Below are 20,987 nucleotides of genomic sequence, written 5' to 3' on the forward strand. Positions count from 1 at the left end.
ACACTCCAGGTTTACGTTTTTTCCCAATTAAAGATGCTATATCTACAAAAATCACGATTCAATTTTATTTTTATACTTCGCTACCTTATAAAAACGTTAACCATCTCGAAAAAACGCTGTTGGATTAAAAGAAAAAATGCTTTTGTAAAGTGAACGTATCTCGCCTTACTTGACCTTTACATTAACGAAGTCTTAGGTAACGACGTTGTCTTTAAAATCATAACTGCGTTAGCCGTGGTGATTCAGAGCTGGTTTTCAAACAGCATGTTCATTATGGTCAATTGCTGCTATCACACAGCGTAACTTGTAACCAACCCACCTGCAATCAGACTAGAAAGCACTTTGGTGTATACGTTTCTTTTCGACGCGTATTCTAAATCAAGATTATTAAATGATTCCACAAAACCAGTGCGTCTGCGAAAGTGTAAAATTATAGAGGAATTAAAAAAAATTCAGGTTTGGATTTTACCAGACGAAAATAAGGGAAAATACATATCTAGTGGGCTTAAGCGAGGCGTCACTTTTCGCGAATTTTCTCGTTTGCGCCAAAATGGTTTGGCGGGTAATCGCAGATATACATTCTCTAAAATAGCTATTTTTCTTTAATCGAGCAACTGAAACAGTTTTCACTCCAGTCGTTTATCACCGTGTATTAACAAGACAAAAGTGGAACTAAGTTTTTCGGTTGGATTATTTTGCTGGGTCACACGACGACTCGCACAGCTTAATGCTACAGATGCGTAGTTCCCCCCATTTTCTATTGATATTACATACCTGGACTTCGAAAAGTTAGGCAAATTGCGTAATAACTACGGCAAAGCTTTATTTTAAAAACCAAACTTTCTCTAAAATATGTTTGGAAAATAAAGTCACTCACGATTGATAACGTAGTTGCGGAGACTTATTTGAATTTTCCAAAACCGCAATTTTCCTTCTGAAGCTACTTTCTAATGAAATGAAAGTTTTTATTAGAAATATTTAGTAAAAAATCTATTTTAAAGGGATAATGAAATCCCTGTTAAACCTATATTTATTATTTTTCTAATTCTAAAATAAGTTCGAAAATGGTACTTACAAAATTTTATTGATTAAATTCAATTTTTAATTAAATAAAAACTTCAGTGAAAACTGGCTGAAGCAGACGTCGGCCGATTTCCACTGTATTTTGCCGCCGTCAAGATTCATATAGGGTAACCAATCGCCGCTCTTTTCGCCGCTCTTTTCGCCCCTCGAGCCTAGCCGCCAATAAGAGATCTCAATTCCCAAAACCGCAATTTTGACATTCTTCACTCGCTTATTTTGCTAAAGCCTACTTTAAGCAACTTCAGAATTTTCGCTTATAAACGTAAAAAGTGCTTTTAAAAAGGTTATTAAATAGTAATTGGAGGCAAAGCTGAAGATGGAAGAGGAAAATTTACGTGCGCAGCCATATATGTTTGAGCCTAGAGCAGCCGAACATAGAAATAGAGGTAGAGGTGTTGACTCTGATGAAGAGCCTGAGGTTGAGAATGAAGTTGGTGTGAACCCAAAAAACGAACGAATTGGGAATACTAACTGGTTAGTAGTCTAATCTATTGTTATGCCTTAAACCTATATAGTTCTTTGATACCAGAAATTAACAAAAAAATAGGAGAATATGGAACAACTGTGTTATAATGCCAACTGTGTCAGGAAGTTTTTGCTGCAAGGAGGTCAGGCAAATCCGAGAAAAGGCTGTTGGTCATGCATGTATACAGACCTTTCGTAAATTTGTGGTTAATTGTACCGACATGGATGTCCTAGAAAACAATTACCTATATCATGTTCAGCAAATGAATGATATAAATGATTTTAACATTCATGAGTAAGTTTGTCAGTAAAAATATAAGTCTATAATATTTTTCAATAAGTGTGTTATTGTAGAAATATTTAACTGAGAGATATTCATAGTTACGCCATAGTGGTAAGAAAATCGTCCCCAAATGAAGCGCTATTAAAGGCTATAAGAGGTACTATATCAAGGGGATGCAAAACAATGCAGAAAGCCCATTATAGTCTCTTGTGATTAACTTTTGGTAAAGGTTTGGAATACTAAAAATAAGAAGTGACAGACTTAAGAAACAATATTGTAAACTTATGGTAAAACCATATCTTTTCCCCACAAAATTAAACGTTTAGAGGATTCTTATAGGAAATATAGGTATATAGCCTACAGAAACTATGGGTTTACGTAGGAGGACACCAATTCCCAGCTGCGCAGTTGCAAAGTTCTGGGAATCTTTCCCAGAGGAATCTGCTTAATACACCGGATTTAGGTATCCCTGATACCAAGGTTTCTGAGTTTTCATTGTGCTTATAATACCTAATTTTTTCATAATTTCCATAATTTTTGTAAATAATTCCTTTGTATTATAAGTCAGTCCGATGGTATTATCATATTATGCCATTCATAGTATTTTGCTTATAACCCCTTCATTATCCTTAAATAATTCCATTATATTTTCAGTATTTCTTAAATAATTCATAGTATTAGTTAGTGGCATTATTAAATTTTTGTTACCAAATATTTTGCCACCGTGATCAGTAGTTATTGTTTAGAAAGGTAGGCCAAATAAGTGGGCTAAAATATATGATTAATATTCTTAAACCACTTATTATCCTTCAATTGGAAGTAGGCTGACTGCATAGCAAATGTGACTTACAACCAACCTACTTCCAGTTCAAGACAGAGTACACCGAAAATTCATGTAGGTGCCTTTTAAACTACTTTCAAATATTTTATTTTATTCCAAATCTATGCCCCCTGAGGATTTCGGAGCACTCTGAAGGCTTGTGCTTGTGCATTGTGGGGGCCCTATCTAGGCTTCATTTTCAATAAAATAAACTTGGCCATTAGTTGGTCCCCCGCTGTTATATTACTGATTATAGAGAGGGTAAAAAAAATTCTTAGCACTGCTTTTGGGTACATGGTTCATAATGATAATTTGTAATTTCTCCTGTTATATTGTCATAACTGTTTGTTGTAAATATTGTCATTTTTACTTGAAAATAATACTTTTATTAAATTGTTATATTTGCAAGTGAAATTTCATTGAAATCTACTGCGTTTTCTTGCTACAATTTGGTCCTTATCAACTCCTTATGAATATTTAGTAGCAAGAGTTTCTGCTTTACATGCTGGTGTCATTAGGGTACTGCCTTTAGATGCTTTCAATGCATTTTCATATGCCATTTGTAAAAGATTATCAACATATTCTTGAAAAAAATTATTGTGCATGGGCTAAGTATCATATTTAGCATTTATTGCATCACTGGAAAAGTTTAAAAATACCATATGTGTTTTCTTCCAAAATAACCTTAGCAGTTGGTTCTACAGCCTTTACTTTTGGGTAGGCCACATAATACTCTTCTGCACCTTGCTGGTTAAGTCGTTTCGCTTTCTGTCCATTTTCATTAAAATGAAGGGCTACTAGATATGTTCTTGGAAGGAAATATATGTGAAATTAATATGAAATAAAATCAAAGTTTGAGTTAACTACCTAGATAGCATCGAATCTTTATGAAAATGAATTATTTTTGGTGTAAATAAATTCAGCACCGAATGAAAAACCTCCAATGAATAAGTTTGAAATTTCTGTGATAACTGAGCAACTGCGGCTAGAGTATTAGGAGCAGTGATAATAGGCAATATTTATTGGATTAAATTATATACAAGGTGTTTCATGGGACATAAGGAGTAACAAGAATGTATTTATTTGTACCTAGAGAGAATAATAATAATCAGCTAGGCTAATACCCAAAGCACCGCCTAAGTCATCATGCGACTTTTGAAGCCCTTAATTCAGGTGGCCGGGTTACAATGCGTAGGAGGGTGGTGGCAAGCCCTGCATGCCACGAGATCGAGCCAACAGCTCCCTACACTAACTATTACCGTTAACCTAGACAAGTTTTTATGGAAGGGGAAACCGAAGAACTCGGGGGAAAACCCCTTAAACCAGTGGGGAGAGAACTTGCAAACTCAACGCGGAAGGAGTTGTTCCGAGTTGTCTATATAGAGCCGTTTTTTAGCGTTTATCTCAACCGTTACGCTCCCCCCTTAAGATAAACCCAATCGTCCCGTTAATTCACCCGATGCGGTAGAATCAAAGGCGGTGACGTTTTGTCTTTCCCTCCCTAAGGCATACCCTCCATTCTCCCCTCCCAACTTGTATTTCGCTTGTAGCATTCATTATGAAAAAGGTTCGAATCAGTGGAGTAGCCAGGATTTTGCTTCAGGAGGGGCACAGAATGAAAATTAATATAAAAAAGTAAAATATTATTTGTAACCCCCTGTGCCCTCCCCTAGCTACGCCACTGGTTCGAATGTCACACTTTGGTAATTATGCTACTTTTGGTATAACATATATCTCTCATCCTCAGTGGATATCTCATCATGCAGACAATTTGGAAATTCTTTGGTGTGACCCTTATGTATGTCGCAGATATGGTTAAGTAGGGAAATCCATTTACCAATACGTTCATCCTTGGTTTCTGACGAGCGAGCTACCCAATGCACGTGATTGATAATCGACTGTATCCAAAACTCAAGATCTTCCCAACCCTTTATTTTCAATACTGCCCTTAGTTTGATCTTTAAGTCTAAAAAAAGTATTTTTTAAAAATCACTTAATAATGGTTGAAAACTTGAAACCATTGAAAAATATCTACTTTTAGCCACATGCCAGTTGTCAAATTCATGGGTAATTTCTAGGTGTTTTTCCTTATATATGCTGTAATTGCAATGTGTAGATCTGTTACTAATTTTCCAATTTTAACACCTTTGTCACTGAAAATTTTAAGCCTCTAATTAGGCCTTCAATTTCCATAGCGTTAGAGCTCTTGACTTCAGTTGATTGTACAAGCTCAATATGAATGATTTTTCTAGTTTCTCCAATCATAAAATTGTACATTTCGTATTAAGCAGAGCAACCTAAATGTACAATTTAAACATTTATATTTCAAGGTTCATTTTATCGAAGAATTAAATTAATTACCTGGCGAATCTGCCCTTCCATCTGCGCAGACATTTAGAGGTGTTTCTTTCCCTTTTTCTAACAGTTTATCCTGTTCACTATGCCATAGCTATGAAATTTAAAAAGCAAAATTCATATACAATAAAATTAAATTAAAAAGAATGGATAGCTTATACTTTTTCTATTATTGGATGAAACATACTTTGGTAATAGAAATTCATTCTCAAACTGAAGCACTGGAGTTTAAATTGTTTCAAAACGACCCAAAATTTAGTGGGCAAAGCTCCAGAAAAGAATATGCATGCAGCGAGTATATAATTTCCCAGAGCTGTTTCACCAAATTTTGGCGAAGAGACATGATGAAATGACAATAAACTTATCCTCAAGATGATGATCAAGTTCAGATGGAAAGGTCTCTATATATATAAAAAGAAATATAATACCTTAAAACATTTATTCAAATTTAATATCATTTCAAATAAATTACTCTGAAGATTCAAAGTCTTCATCAGTCTCTTGTTTACCAGTTAAAGTCTCACTGTTCGCTTCGTAAGTAGGATCAGTAAGGTGCGGGTCACTTTTAGTTGATAGAGTTCCTTGGGAAAAAGTAATAGGCTCTGGAAAAGGTTCTTCAGGAAAATCTTCTTCTGGTTCGGACTCGTAGGTATCAGTTTGATCCACAATTGGAGTAGGGAAATGGTTCTCTAAAACCTAAATCTAAACAAACTAAGTTGTTATGAATTGTACATTCCAAGTTAACTTTTTTTTTACCAATTGGAAGGACCATAGTTCCCAGTGGCGTAGCTAAGACCCGCGAGGCCCCCCCGCAAAACAATATTCGGAATTTTATCCGGTATCTAGTATATACTTTGATATGAAATTAGGGGGCCCCTAAAGCTCCGGGGCCCCCGCACTGCGGGGTCTGCGGGGGCCTTATCTACGCCACTGATAGTTCATATGTCTCTTCTCTTGGTTCTAAGGTCCGAACAGCCATCGATTTATTAGTTTTCTTAAATAAATTCCATTTATATCTTAAATAAATTTTACAATAGATAAGAAAAAAAATTCTTTCCCTTGAGGCATAGGAATGAAACTCTAAAGCCTGCACTGAACTTTCAGCATCGTGAAAACTCAAGTCCAATCCGTATGAAAGCAAAGGCAGTGGAACAATCTCTATACTTTCTTCTACATTTAATGCTGTTGGATTTTCCATTGGTTCGGGGATTGGAGCCTCTACAAAGCTTGGTCCAGCATCAGGGTCACTAAGTCTCAATCTTTTAGACTGGTTAAGATCATTAATTACATGTGGTACTGATCCACGTTTAAGACGTTGTTTTTCACCAGCAGCATTGAAGTTATAACCGAGGGGCTAACCACTCTTAGAAAGTCTGTACACCGGATTACGCTTAGATTACCACTGCCAAAGGCAGGGACTTCAAAGATTAAGCGTAATCCCATTAGTGCAGTCAAAGGTACGGCTCTGTACACCGATTACGCGGAGTGATCAGCCCCACGGTTATAACAGTGATTAGGGAAGTGATTGGAACATACTGTTAAATTTACTGGAGGAACACAATCGTCAGATCTCCCTAATATTTTAATCCACTGAATTTTACTAGTAGGATCATTGGGAAATCTATGGAACATTACATTATGTCCTTTTGTGTTCTGGCGAGAACTATTACAGTCAAAAACTGCACATCTATCTCCAGCAGACATCTGTAGGTGTAAAAAGTTACTGTTAGACTGATTTGTTCGGCCACTGTTAAATAATGCTCATAAAATAATTCACTAACCGATGAAATTGAACTGAAACAGCTTTAATTACTATTCAATAACCTTTATAAGCTTTTTAAAAGCACTTATTACGTTTATATATACAACTAGGCGAAAATTCTGAAGTTGCTAAAGTAGGCGTCGCAAAATAAGCGAGTGAAGAATGCCAAAATTCCGGGTTTGGGAATTGAGATATCTTATTGGCGGCTAGGCTCGAGGGGCGAAAAGAGCGGCGATTGGTTACCCTATATGAATCTTGACGGCGGCAAAATACAGTGGAAATCGGCCGACGTCTGCTTCAGCCAGTTTTCACTGAAGATTTTATTTAATTAAAAATTGAATTTAATCAATAAAATTTTGTAAGTACCATTTTCGAACTTATTTTAGAATTAGAAAAAGAATAAATATAGGTTTAATGGGGATTTCATTATCCCTTTAACTAACTGAAATATTGGAGTGGAAGATTTCTGTATGAATTAAGAGTTCCTTGATACTGGCGTGATGTCACCGCTAGCGGGTTTGCTTACATAACCGAACCTTTTTGTGTCATTTGAGTGGTTACGTCTAGATAAATAATAATATAGTTTAAAACTAATATGCACACATTAATTATAATTAAATATTTAAATTTTACCTCAATGTTTATGTCTTTTTGCTAAAAGCAATTCTAGTACATACCTTCAAAAATATATACCATACGTTAAAATGTAGGCAACAAATAAACAATATTTTTACCATATTTGGAAGAACCATAAAGCACATTTTTCATTAGTGAGTCCTATTTTTATAATTGCATCATTCCAACGAATATACGCTTCAAGTCCCAAATTGACTCTGCATTCTTTTTACTCCATTTTAAAAGGTTCCGTACACGAGCATTACCGAAATCTTTACTAGATTCGACTTAAGACTGTTTTATATATAGATTCAGACGAATACCGAACATGAAAATTCAACGATTCGGAATGATAATATTCATGTCGTCAATTAAGATACAGTTTTATTTACCCAAACACTAATTGAATGTACGCATTGCAGTTGCCTTCGTTTCCAGGTAACCTTCGTTTTATCTGGATTGGGGAAAGCAGGGTTTACAAGAAGTGTAAACAGTCGATCCCTTTTTTCACGGGGTAAAATCATTGTTGTAAAAGGAGCGGGGTTGGATGTTGATGTATGCAGGGAAAAGTGTAAGGGCTCGGAATTTTTCATCAATGCTATCCCTTAGAAAGAGCCAGAATATTTAAGGTTAATCTATTTTTACAGTATAATATTAGTTTTAGTGCGTCACATCACCTGGATTCACAAAAGAGAAGCTCGATTCTTTTTTTTAAACCCTCGACACTGTGCCCTTAAAGACTGTTTTGGCAGAAACTTTTTAAAAGGAACGTGGCAATGCAAAGTTTTTTTGAAATTTCGGTACGAACTGGGGAAAAATTTATTTATCTTCCAAACAATCGATTTTTTTTTTATTTCTGAAAACTTGAAACCTTATAAATCACGAGGGGCTAGTCACTCCGCTTTTATCGGTGTACAAGCCTGTAAATTTGACTGTACTAATGAGATTATGCGCAATCTTTAGAGTCTGCACCTTTATCAGTGTTGAGTACGCGTAATCGGTGTACAGGCCATCTGTCAGTGGTTAGCTCCTTGATAAATCATTAACATTTTAGATTCAGGAATCTTAATAGTCTTTTAGTAAAATTATTTAATTTAGTGAGAGATTGTATCAGGAAGCAAGAGCTACAGTACTGAGAACGTTAATTTTAACCGTTAAGTTTATTTTTATTAGGAAATTGATAATTTTTATAATTATAGCATGATCATTTCTTAATATTGTAATACAAATAAAAATAAATATTACTGAAAGTGAATTAATTTATTTTGTTAACATTCGTTAAGGAGCTGAACCATTGCTTAACTTACTTAACTTAAAGTCTCAATATCTTACTTTTTAAAAGGGGCAGTTTTTAAATTAATTTTACCATATAAAATTAACACTTACACATTCTTATTTATTTTTAAAATTAATTTAATTTTTAAATTAATAAACATTCAGAGTGCCCTATATGTGAGCAGTCCATTGCAACTTTAAAGTGAAATTCTTCACCAATGATTGCATGGCGGTCGCTATTCAGCAGACATCTTTTACCCTCAGGCTTCCGTTGAATTCCAACGTTAAGATATTTAAATCAAAAGTTAAAATTTACGCCAGAGATTCCAACAGTAAACCGGTTTCGCCCTTTTGGGGATCTTCAGTACTGTATAGGAACTCTGGTTATCCTCGGAAATCTGCCGATATCAGTAAAACTAATAAACATTTAGTGTCCTATATGTAAGCAGTCCATTGCAACTTATAGACACGAAATCTATCAATTTTCACTAATAAATAAAATTCATCCAATTAAATTAGATTTTTTTTTTAATTTTGGTTACCGTCTCGTTCAATATTAGTCAATATAACGTCTTATTTTGACACAAATTTGGTCTAATTTTCTTCTATTTTCTTAAAATTAGTACAGTTAAGCTAAAATAGTTAATCAATATTCCAATACACAGATAATTTCGTTAAATTCTCTAGTCTTCAACTGTGTTTCAATAATGTATTTTTACAGAAATAATTCTTAATTTACCGGTATCGTTATGCATTGAGAACCCTTAATTTGTACAGAAACATCTGTGCATTTAACTGCTTTTGATGAGAGAAAAACCATTCCGATATTACATAAATTTTCTGGCAGTATAAGACGCATTAAATTTTAGTAAGCTTCGTGGAGTTAGAGATTTTGATCGATATATCATAATCCACAATTACGGAAAATGTTCTCTTAACTTGACCGTGTTTCAGCATTTCAATGAAATGAACATAGTACTGTTTTTCTTGGTTTTAGAATTGTCGAAGTAATTGATTCAACACCAGCAATGTTGATGAAATGACGAGGCAGTAATTTAAAATTAAACTGTTATTTAGATAACATAGATAAAAAGAAGCAGAATACTTTAAAGGCAGGCTAAATTTTGCAAACTCATGTTAAAACCGCGATGCCCAAAGTTAAAATCTTTTAACTCTATACAACAGTGACGCATGTGGTTTTTTATTGGGAAGAGCGAAGTCCGCATTGTATTAACTCGCTCTTCGGCCACTTGCAGCAGCTACGAGTATCGACGCCATCTTCTGCTGCTCGTGGTAAAGCGTCACAGACCAAAAAAGACTTGTTCGCCGAAGGACAAGCGGTGCATGAAAGCTCTTTCTTTAACTTGCAGCGATCACTTAGAAATGGACTGGCAGCAAGGGCTCCATTCAGAGGCGTTCGGTGTAGGTTACTGATCCAAATTTAACGAAAGGTCTACCGACAACCCTCCAACGACAGAAAAGAGACACTCTTTTACTTCGTTCGTTAACCCTTTGTTAGAATAAAGGGCGAAACCTTTTTTCGGTATGGTTTTAAAGGAGGTTTTTTAAATCCTATTCTCTAAATTTATTAGGGATCACGTTTAAGATCACAAGCACCAAAAGTGTTCGCTCATTTATTTAGGCAGACGGATTTGTATACTTATCTCTGTTTTTTCGCTTAAGTATTTTTAAAGTTTTTATTACTTTCCCAAAAAACAATTATAGGGATCTTACATATGTTATATATATATAGGATTTCTTTCATTTCTGTATACTTTTTTTTAATTCAAATATTTTGGACAGTAGGTTTTATCATATGACAATATATTTCTAAGCCTTGTTTTATTTTGCTACTCTCGAGTTTAAAGACATTCTACTTAGGGTTCTCATATGGCTACACGTGGTGCAAAAGTTACCCGTTATCAACGAATATCTGTGCTACTTTTTATGGATTAACACCTTGAATTAGTATCTGGGAAACTGGATGACGAATTTATTAGGGCAGTGCAAGAAATGTTGTGGACAAGTTAAACGGACATGCTAAGTTCTGATGGAACGGGTCTCGTAAAGGGTCTTAAGAAATGGAAAAATTAAACAATTTTAAGCTTATGATTGTTAAAACAATGAAGGCTTTTTAAATTAATTTCAATTATATTAATCATTTGCTGATTGGAAATCGGAGACAAAGGGGTAGGCAGCAGGTTTTAAAAATCCTAGGGTAGCACTGGTGGGGGTAAAAAAAACCGTTGGAATTGACTGACTTGTAAAAAAGATAGTTAGATATAATGGGTCCATTGTGTGTTGAGGGTACCACTGGAGTACCTGAATTAGGTTTTCAAAACGAAAACTAAAATGCAGAATTACTGGTAACTTGAACTTACATGTACTTTAATATCAGGGCTTTTGATGTAATATAAAGTTATCAATACATTGAAAAGTAGCCGGTAGGCGTATCGGTAACCCCAGAAGGGAATGATATAGAGAGGCCTAGGCTGATTAATGTGAGACTGAATATGAATTTGACCGAATAAGTAGCTTAAACACATTCCATGTTGTTGAGCCTTATACGATTGCTGATGCTTTCAGAGCTCCGACGTCTTCGGAGGACTAGTTGCGACTCTGCTCCGACGTCTTCGGATTTGACCTTTATAATTTCATACGTAAGGAAATGACTTTTTTAACTTATAATATACTCTTCCGCTGTAGCAGAGTTTCTTATTTTTAATAAGCTTACATGTATCGTTGGTTCTGTGGTAGAAGGGTCACTTGTCATACCAGAGGGCTCGGGTTCGAGTCCCGCTCGATACTATCACAGAATGACAATAAGACATATACAATTAGTGTAAACCCTGCCATTTGGATGTTGAGACGCTTACCGTAACCCTCAGTACTCGGTCCGTCCCAAAAGTCAATAAGAAGAAGTTAGAGAGAAAACGCCCATACATACAAAATGCAAACACAACACACTTAACACCCACAACCGCCATAACAGGAACCCAACATTCCCACATTACGCGTAAACAGATGGCATTTCCCATTTGGAGAACTTGGTCGTTTAATATTTTAAATCAATTTAATTTAAATATCAACAATTCTCATGATTATTTATTCACCATGACTGAAATAATAATCGATAAAAGATTCTGTGAGACCAAAATGACATACTTTAATATCTCAACTACTCGAAGCGAATAAAGATTTTTTTGTGTATTTTGTCAATTAAATAGCACTCTTATTGAACATGCAATGAAGTTAGAGTAGAAACCTTGGTGAGTTTACGAAACCGCCAGCAAAATCGAAATTGAATATGGAAAATTTATTAAGCTCAAGAAAAGGTTTATTTTACTCTTTCGCCTATTAACATATATATGTTATTAAGTAAAACTCAGATCCAAAACATGCGAAACGTTTTTTAAACTATGCATGTGTTTCAAAGAAAAACTTTGGATGAAAACAAAAAGTTACCCAAAAATTAATTTAAATATCCTTAACCTCCGATTGGCTCGTGATGACCCTAACCAGCAGAAAGCCAAACCCCTTTTTGACGATGATGGTGTCAGGGCTATCACTTACGTATCTGGTTGTTAAGAACTAGATGGAATTGGTTTTTTTCCGTAGTATTCTTCAAACAATAAAGAAACTTTTTCGTAAGTTCTATTTTACTGCATGTCATTTGGGTCGTACAATGAAGTGACTCCATTCCGAAGTTTTCAGATAACTACGATCGAGTTATAATTTCCCTTTGTAATTGGAGAGTTATTGCCCTATTTGTAAGTTCTTTTTATAAGAAAAAGGTAAACAAAGTCCATTGGGCCGTCACGCCGTGCATAGGTTATCTAGTTACTCGCGGGCCCTTCGATTCCCCCCTTCCTCGAGCCTTGAAAACATTTTCCAAGTTACCAAGTTACTATGATTTGCACCCCCCTCAAGAGCTTCTTTGATGGGCCCTTTTCAGCCGGCCGCAGTAATTTTGCCCCCCCCCCCTCTGCATGGCAGTGATAGTTATGACACTAGATGGGTCACCATAATTTGACCGATTTTTCGGAAATTTTTCAAAATATTAAAACGTTTTTGATTAATTACAGTGTATCGATAGATTTAACTACCATCTGACTTAATAAAAAATGACTACTTTATTTTAAACGTTTTTAAAATGAAAATTAAGTCTTTAGCAAGGTCAATGCAGCAGTGCCAGCTAGAAAGTCGTATCTCTAACCGTTGAAAGGTTTTTTAATGACAAACCATTATTTTTTGAGGGGTCTTATTCGAGGGGCTATATCGGCATAGTGTTTCCAACAGCTATCTGTTATCTGTTCATTTATCTGAATAGACCTAGTTTTTTTCAACGATTTCCTAATCGGATTAACCCCCTTGTTTAATCATCCGCAGATAACAGTTGGTCCAATGACTCTTATCCGAATAGAAATATCCGATTAAACCTATATCTGGTTTACTAAACCGCCTTTACAATCTGATTTGTTATCCGAGCAATCAGATAAGAACGTTACATAATCTTAAACAAGGATATTTCTTTGACAAAAATATTGCTTACGACTAAAATAGTATATAAATTCTTGTTTACTAGCTTATATATAAAAGGTTTATGGAAGGTTGTGTTAACCGCGTAGGGTCCTTGGAAGGAATTCCATCTTACTGAACTATGACTAGACCTTTATGTAACTTGAAATTTCCCCAAGGGTCGTCCGTTTTGCCATGGCAACCAGAAACGTTTTGGCAACTAAATCTAAACATTTCTTTACGGGATATAACATGGAAATATCTAAAAATAACAGGGTCCCCCAGTGAAGTATTTAAAAAAATAAACAATTTGTTTTAACAATAGTCAAATGAAGATTTTATTTTTTAATTATGGTGAAATTAGGGTCATTTTGGGTAAATTAACGTAAATTTAGGTTAGAGCAATTAAATTTGGGTAAACGCGAACGAAATTGGGAAAATGAAAACCAAATTGGATAGATGCGAATACGTTTGGGTAAATCCTAATAAATTTTGGTGAATGAAAATGAAAACAAAATTGGGCAAATGCCATAAAATTGGTTAAGTGCCATCAAATTGGGTATATGCGAAAGAGTTTGGTTAAATGGAAACCAAATTGGGTAAATACGAATAACTATGGTTAAATGCATTTTTACCTAAACTTATTCGTATTTACCCAATTTTATTCGTATTTATTAAACGTTATTTGAATATACCCAATTCTATTGGAATATACCGAAACGTTTTCGCATTTACCCAAACTTATTCTCATTTATCTAATTTGGTTTCATTTATCCAATTATGGTTCCAATATCATTCGCATTTCCAAATCTTATTCGCATTTACCCAAACATGTTCGCATTTACCCAATTTTGTTTCCATTCATCCAAATGTATTCGCATTCACCCAAACTTATTCTCATTTACCCAAATCTATTCGCATTTCCCAATTTTACTCGGAATTTACCCAAACTCATTCGCATGTATCCAATTTTATTTCCATTTATCCAAATTTGTTTCCATTTATCCAATTTTTTTTTCATTCACCCAAATATTTCACATGGGGGACCCTGTTATTTTAAGATTTTCCCATGTTAAATCCCATAATTGAAAGTTTAGATTAAGTTGTCAAAAACGTTTCTGGTTGCCTTATCGGCATGTGGGCGGTTGGAATCTCGAAATACTTTTATACCATTTTTAGCTCTCAAAATGGGTTTTAAAATAAGACTTTTATAAAAGAGCATTTTCGTTTTTTTCCATAGTGAAACAAAAAGGTTTTTTTTTATTTTTTTATTTTTTTCATATATTGAATTTTTAATTCCATTTGTTTCAACTTGGTATTAATTTTACAGGCCGATTCCTTTGAATTGGAAAATGCCAAAAATAATTAATATCGGTGGATTATTCTAAAAGACAAGCCTTTCGACGTTGCTCAAGTTCCCATATTCCAAGAGCTTTTAAGTTCGATAAATCCGAAAAACACTGATTGCTGATAGTCTAGCACTCAGTACTAAAACTGTTAAAACGGATTTACATAAATTACATACAGTGCAAAGTAGGACGCGATAAACTTAAAATTTAGTTTTCAAGCTGAAACATTTCTATTATTCGTACAGAATATTTCGATTCAAATATCTTTTACTTTGGACGCTTGGACTTCACCAAACCGCATTCCTTTCCGGGTGTAACTGCTCATTGGATTTCGGAGAACTGGGTATTAAAGAGCACACTTCTTGGCTTCGCGCATTTTCCGTCCAGACATACCGGTGTTAACATATGAGACAAGTTTTTGGACTTAATTACTGATAGACAAATTACCAAGGTATGTTATGTCTCTTCGTAGCTCAGTGGCGGTGAAGCTAAAGGTAATTTTTTAATTCACTAAAGGGTGGGCATAAGATATTTGTTGGGCCCCCGAATCGACCTCTTCCAACTAAATAAAATGGGTCTTAGATAAAGCCCACAACTGAAGACAACCGTTGGCTTAGCTGTAAAAATACCCTGGCGCTATCGTAGCTCAAATTTAAATAACTGCCTTCACTCACGCTATTTACTTTGGCAGATGCTAGCCATTACAATGGACAATGCCTCCAACAATTAGAATAGAAGCTACGTTTTAGATTTCTAGCGGGAAATCGAATACGTTGCTTCGCTCACGTACTACATATTTCTGTGACTGCGATACTCGAACACCTCAAGTCCAAACCAAAACGTTGTAGAGAAGAAGAATAAGGGCCTGATGATCCTGAGGTTTTAAATTCTGACTCCAGCATAAGTAACACACTAACAACATTCACAGAAAGCGTACACACCTAACATAGAACTAGACAATTTTCTCAATGATTATAAAGTACAGAAATCTTAAGATTATCAGGGTATATTTATTCGGAATAATTGGTAATTTTCAGAGAAACCAGGCAAACAGTTTCAATGAGAACATTGCCGCGTGTCTTAGGAAACTTAGGTACAACTGAATTGGGTTTTGTCGAAATTAGCTTTTTTCATTCAGATATTAGATTATAAACAACAAAACAAGTTGGGCAAAATTTCACTTAAACCACGTTGTATTTTATGACCCCCTTATAAGATATTGATGTGATGGTAATCTCAAGAGGGAAAGGGGTTCAAAAATCAACTTGGTAATTTTTTCGATGCTTATATTTCGTCACCCTCTGCTCGGATTAAAACGTGGATTACACCAAAAATATTATCTACAAAAATACTATCGATTGAGTGTATCTACAATGACGTCATTCACAGTGGGTCACGTGAAAACGCCGCGCACCTAAAATTCTATTAAATGACGAAATCTTAGAGTTTGATATAAACTTAAACTAAAATTAGGACCCAATGTTAACTTAATGTTTATCTTGCTATAGGCGTTACAGTCCCTATTTAAATAGGACAATGATTTACAAAAACACAACTTAACAGAGACTGATTGAAAAAAAATACGTTGTTGGTGACCATATTAAAGGTGATAATATTGCCAGCGCGATTGATGTCCAGATCTAAAGAAATTAAATAATTTGTAACCTTGTTTTCCTTTCCAAGCAATTTGATGTGGCAACTAGGAAGGTCTCCTCGGAAAAAAATCCGATCATTTCACTAGTAATGCCAATTTATCATTGGCTCCTGCAAAAGCTAAATTTATCAATTGAGACAAATGAAAGTCCTATGAAAGAAGCGTGCATGTTAGCTCAACAAAAATGGAAGATTACCGAGAACTCTCCAATACAGAACACACTGGACTGCTGTGGGTGAGTTACTTAGGGTCTTTCAGAGCACGTTTCTTCATTATAAATCAATTTTTAGTGGATTCGTGATTCAATTTTTGTACCATTATATCATGGGATGTTTTTTTTTCTCAAAAACATTAAAGGTGAAGTTGTAAAATTCACTGGGTATATTTATTATGTACGGTTGTTTAGAGTAAACTTTATTTGATTATTTCATCAATGCGTTTTTTGTTTGCTAGGTGCAAGACAAAAAAGTATAGAGCTATAGAGTATACTGTGAAACGTCTAAAATGAACTTTTTAGTCCCAAATTTAATACCGATTCTTATTAATTTGTCTCGGTAAAAAACTATTATCTGCCATAACCAGCTTGTTTTTCCATGATCTCGCATATTTGCGAAAAATTCGGCCCGAATTTGCCGCGTGATACGCAGATACAACCAATCATATTCTGGAAACTGGCACGGGAAATTTCTTAAATCCGAACGCCGGTGTGGTCCTTTAAGTTGATTGGTAATTAATGCCAGGTCTAAAATTTACCAATTCTTGTTTATTTTTATTACAATAAAGTGAATAACATGTACTATTCAGTTTTAGATCCATCACCGAAACTGGATTTCTTCAAAGATCGATGCGGAAAAACGTAGTTCAAAAAACTGAAATCTACAGTTCTGGACGTTTGTAACGAGTATTACGACCAGAAAAAACACAACATCAATCGGACTCAAATGGCACGCTTTGCATTTTCCCAAAGCGTGCCCGAAAGTTGCGAAAATGATCAGAGCTCCTAAAATATTTAATGGATGATTTGCTTCCTCCAGAAACAGACAAAATTGAATGGTGGAATGTAATAATGAGTTGTTTACTCGCTCGGAATAAATGTTATTTAGAAAATATTTGGGATATTGAAAATGTAGTTGTATATATTTCATTCCCGATTAACTAGCTTCGCTCTGCTTATCTCTCAAAACGGTACAGCCCAATTTTCCCAATTGTAAGAACGTTTTATTCTACCTCACAAGTCTGTATAATTAGTTAAGAGTGAAATCGAACTTTTTCGCAATTTAGTTCGGGCAACTCTTATATACGCTGAATTTAACAATTTAATTCACCAATAATAGCAAAAATCTTGGAAAATTTTCAAATTGTGGTCTAACACTAATTTGTACACAAGTCGCTGACAGATTATGTTAATGTTTCCATTTGAATCGCCACTTTCAGACCGCCCTAAGTAGCATTACTACCTTCCAAAAATCACGTAGACTCATACGTTCTCAGGTACCTAAATACGTTAATGGTGGTATTTGTTAATTAAAGTGTTATTGCGGGCCAATCAGTCAGTAACATGGCAAAATATTACCAATGCATTCAAGCTTCTTCAGTTGCGTCTGAGAGAATACATTCTGGTGGTGCCAACCTTATTTCCCAGAAGAGGGGTTTTCTGAAATCCAATACAATATCCGATTGTATGTGTCTCAAATCCTGGTGGAATCATCAATTTGACGAATAATTTGTGAAAATAAAAAATAATTTCCATAGTAAACGTTTAGATCACTGTTATTTTTAATGTTTTATTTACGGAACTTCTTGAGATATACTTGAATAAATATATCAAAAACTGAGTGAGGTAAGGTATCCATGTCTCATGAATAGCGTTTTCTATTTAGTGTGTCTTTGTAGTATTTTTCGTGATCTTCGTTTTAACTCTTGACAACGTTTATTGAAGTGTTGGAACCGGCACCGATACCGATTAAGCATTTTTCCGATACTGATACAGACTATTAAACGATATATTTTATATTATAAAATCTTTACCGTTAGCGATGTTTAACCGATTATATCGTTATCGATATCTAAACCTACTAGTACCGTTAAATAAACACAATATTAATTAAAATTAGGTTAAATAATAGCAAACCTGCAGAAGACGAATCAGCTAGTTGAGACTCCTACCTTGTTTTTGAGAAAAAAGGTTTTCAAACGTGGACGTCGAGGGTTCAGTTTTGGCAACACGACAGTGTCAACTCCCACTCTTGCTCTCTAAATTATAGCGATATCGAACTTTCAGGACTAATACAGAATATCGAAGATTCTATGTCACCGACACGTGAATCATTGACTACTCGACATGGTACAAATTCAGTCAAATCCGTTCAAGCTCAGATTCATACAGAAAAAACCCATTCGTATAACGAGTAAGAACTCAAAATTAGTAACTAACCAAACAATCCATTTATTTGGATATATTAGTCCGTATTCTTAAAAATGTAAGCGTTTTTTATCTTCGGATTGGACGGTTCGCATTATATTTATTACGCATAAGCCACTTACGGTTGCATCCGAAGTGAACGGACCACGGATGCATTCAATTTGGAAAACCCAAATTCTTTCAGTATCGGATTAATCCAATCTAAATCCAATCCGTTAATTTTAAAAAGGTGAAAAACCGTAACCGACCACTCCGTCCAATTATTCGGATATATTCATCCGTAATCCTACGGATTGGATTTTTTCACAAACTGTATTATATTAATTGTTGGATCGGATGGTTTGGATTAAATTTCTTACGGTTTGAACGCTTACGGATTATATCCGAAGAGAAAGGGCCGCGGACGGATCGGATCCGACGTGAACGGATCACCGGGCGGATTTGGTTTTTAAAAACTAAATCCGTTTAGGATCGGATTATTCCAAGCAAAATCTAATCCGTAAAATTTTCAGATGTAAAAATCAACAATCGACCAATTTGTCCATTGTTACGGATTACTCAACCGTAACCGTACGGATTGGACGGATCGGATTTTTCACGGAGTATCCGAAATCCATTCAGGCGCTGCTTTATATCAGCATTAACTAAGGAATCAGAGATTGTATTTAAAATATTTTTTTGCAGAATCTTGTGTAAAATAAAGTTTGACCATTTATCAATTCGAATAAGTGGACACCTTTCCGTTGAAACGATTCAAGTATCATTAGATTGCCGTTACAAGAGTTATTATTTAGATCGAGGGGCTAAGCACTTTCTGAAATTTTGAACAACGATTACAGCGAGTACAGTCTTCCGTTGTGCATAGTCTGTAATTGATTACGTAATCAATTTAGTACAGTCAAAGCTACACGCTTGTATACCGATTATGGATAGTGATCAGCCCTTCGATATAGACTGAAACCGTTCTCAAGTTATGCTTTTATCAAGGACTTATAAAGTGTTTTTAGGCATTGGGGAGAAATGAGTAAACGGGAAATTTTTTAAAGTTAATCCAATAATTTTATGATGTTTTATAATGGTTTGGTCAATGTGATAATTATACATTAATTTATGATCGAAATGAAAACCTTAATTTTTGACTTTGTCTTCGCGTTTCAAAATCGCACTATTTAAATTATAATGAAAGCATTGTTAATTTTATTTTCAAGAGTATAAAAATACGTCAGATTTTTGTTTATTGATTGGTATGTTATTCATTAAACACCAAGAATTAAAATTTTCTATGTCCGCTGGCTAGTAGGTTTGTACAGTCTGCTGGAGAGCGTATTTCCTTCGAGAGTTTGTGGTCGTCCGCGAGTTAAAATAGTTTGGAATAAGAAATGGTACTAGGAATATCATTAATATTTACGTTAAAGAAAAGTTATCCTAGTGAAGATCGTTACGGGATACCACAGGAGACATTTTATGTGACGTCAGTAATTAACCCGTTACATTTAATATAATTGCGACGATAATTAAGAAAATCTTCACACCACTTGAGTGAAGTTCCTGAAAATCCGTGCAGAGACAGTTTATGTAATAGACGAGGATTGGAGACTCGGTCTAATGCCGTAGATAGATCAATGTAAATAGTATCTCATTGGCCGCCGGAAAATACCATGGGCTCAATGTAGTTCGCTTATGCAAGCACGTTAGTTTCAACAGACCTGCCTTGTCCGAAACCGTGCTGAGTTTCTTTTATAGAGATTTTGAACCAATTGTAAAAATTAAACTGTACTGGGTAATCAAAAACATGCATGGAGAGTTGATCACCACTAAACCAAAGAGTATAAAAACTACGTAACCTAGAGATATAATGACGGTCGAAAGCAGTAAAGGAAGTTGTAGCAACCGGGGGGGAAGTCACTCAGTGAATTTGCACTTCAAATTTCGGTACCGCAGCGCCATTACGGCAGTTTTAAGTGGCAATCATTAAAGTATTCAGTGTTTATGGCCGAAGGATAAATGTATATAAAAACGTCACTATACATTGCAATGGCCCGCTAACATATAGAGCCAAATAGTTAATTAAGACAGCAAGAGTTCCTTAGCCGTACTGCTGAGCCCCTAAAGGGGGAAGCCGATCTATGATTGGAATCTCTGACGGAAATTATGTCTTTGGTGTCGAACCAAAACAGATTTTATTAAGAAAACACATAATTCTAGTATAAAAATTTAAATAAAAAATAGTTCTGAACCATGAAAAACTGTAAGAAAACATTGGGTTGAAACACATAATAAAGTTAAAAGAACTTTTACGTAATTAACGAAAACGAAATACCGGTTCATATCTTAAACTTAACAAGCATAATTATCTGTAAATCTTTCTGAAATTTTTATCCATCAT

General features: G+C 34.9%; 1 protein-coding gene across 1 annotated transcript; it reads left to right on the forward strand.

The window, feature by feature from the left end:
• Positions 1-1,399: 1,399 nt before the first annotated feature.
• Positions 1,400-1,847, forward strand: LOC149963270 (uncharacterized). The gene is made up of 2 exons (XM_090165792.1): positions 1,400-1,557; positions 1,631-1,847. The coding sequence occupies exons 1-2, from the start codon at positions 1,400-1,402 to the stop codon at positions 1,845-1,847; spliced, it is 375 nt and encodes a 124-aa protein (XP_090021918.1).
• The last annotated feature ends 19,140 nt before the right edge of the window (positions 1,848-20,987 follow it).

This window comes from Leiobunum rupestre, chromosome 1, assembly GCF_980474605.1.
Source record: "Leiobunum rupestre chromosome 1, qqLeiRupe1.1.hap1, whole genome shotgun sequence".
NCBI lineage: Eukaryota > Metazoa > Arthropoda > Arachnida > Opiliones > Sclerosomatidae > Leiobunum > Leiobunum rupestre.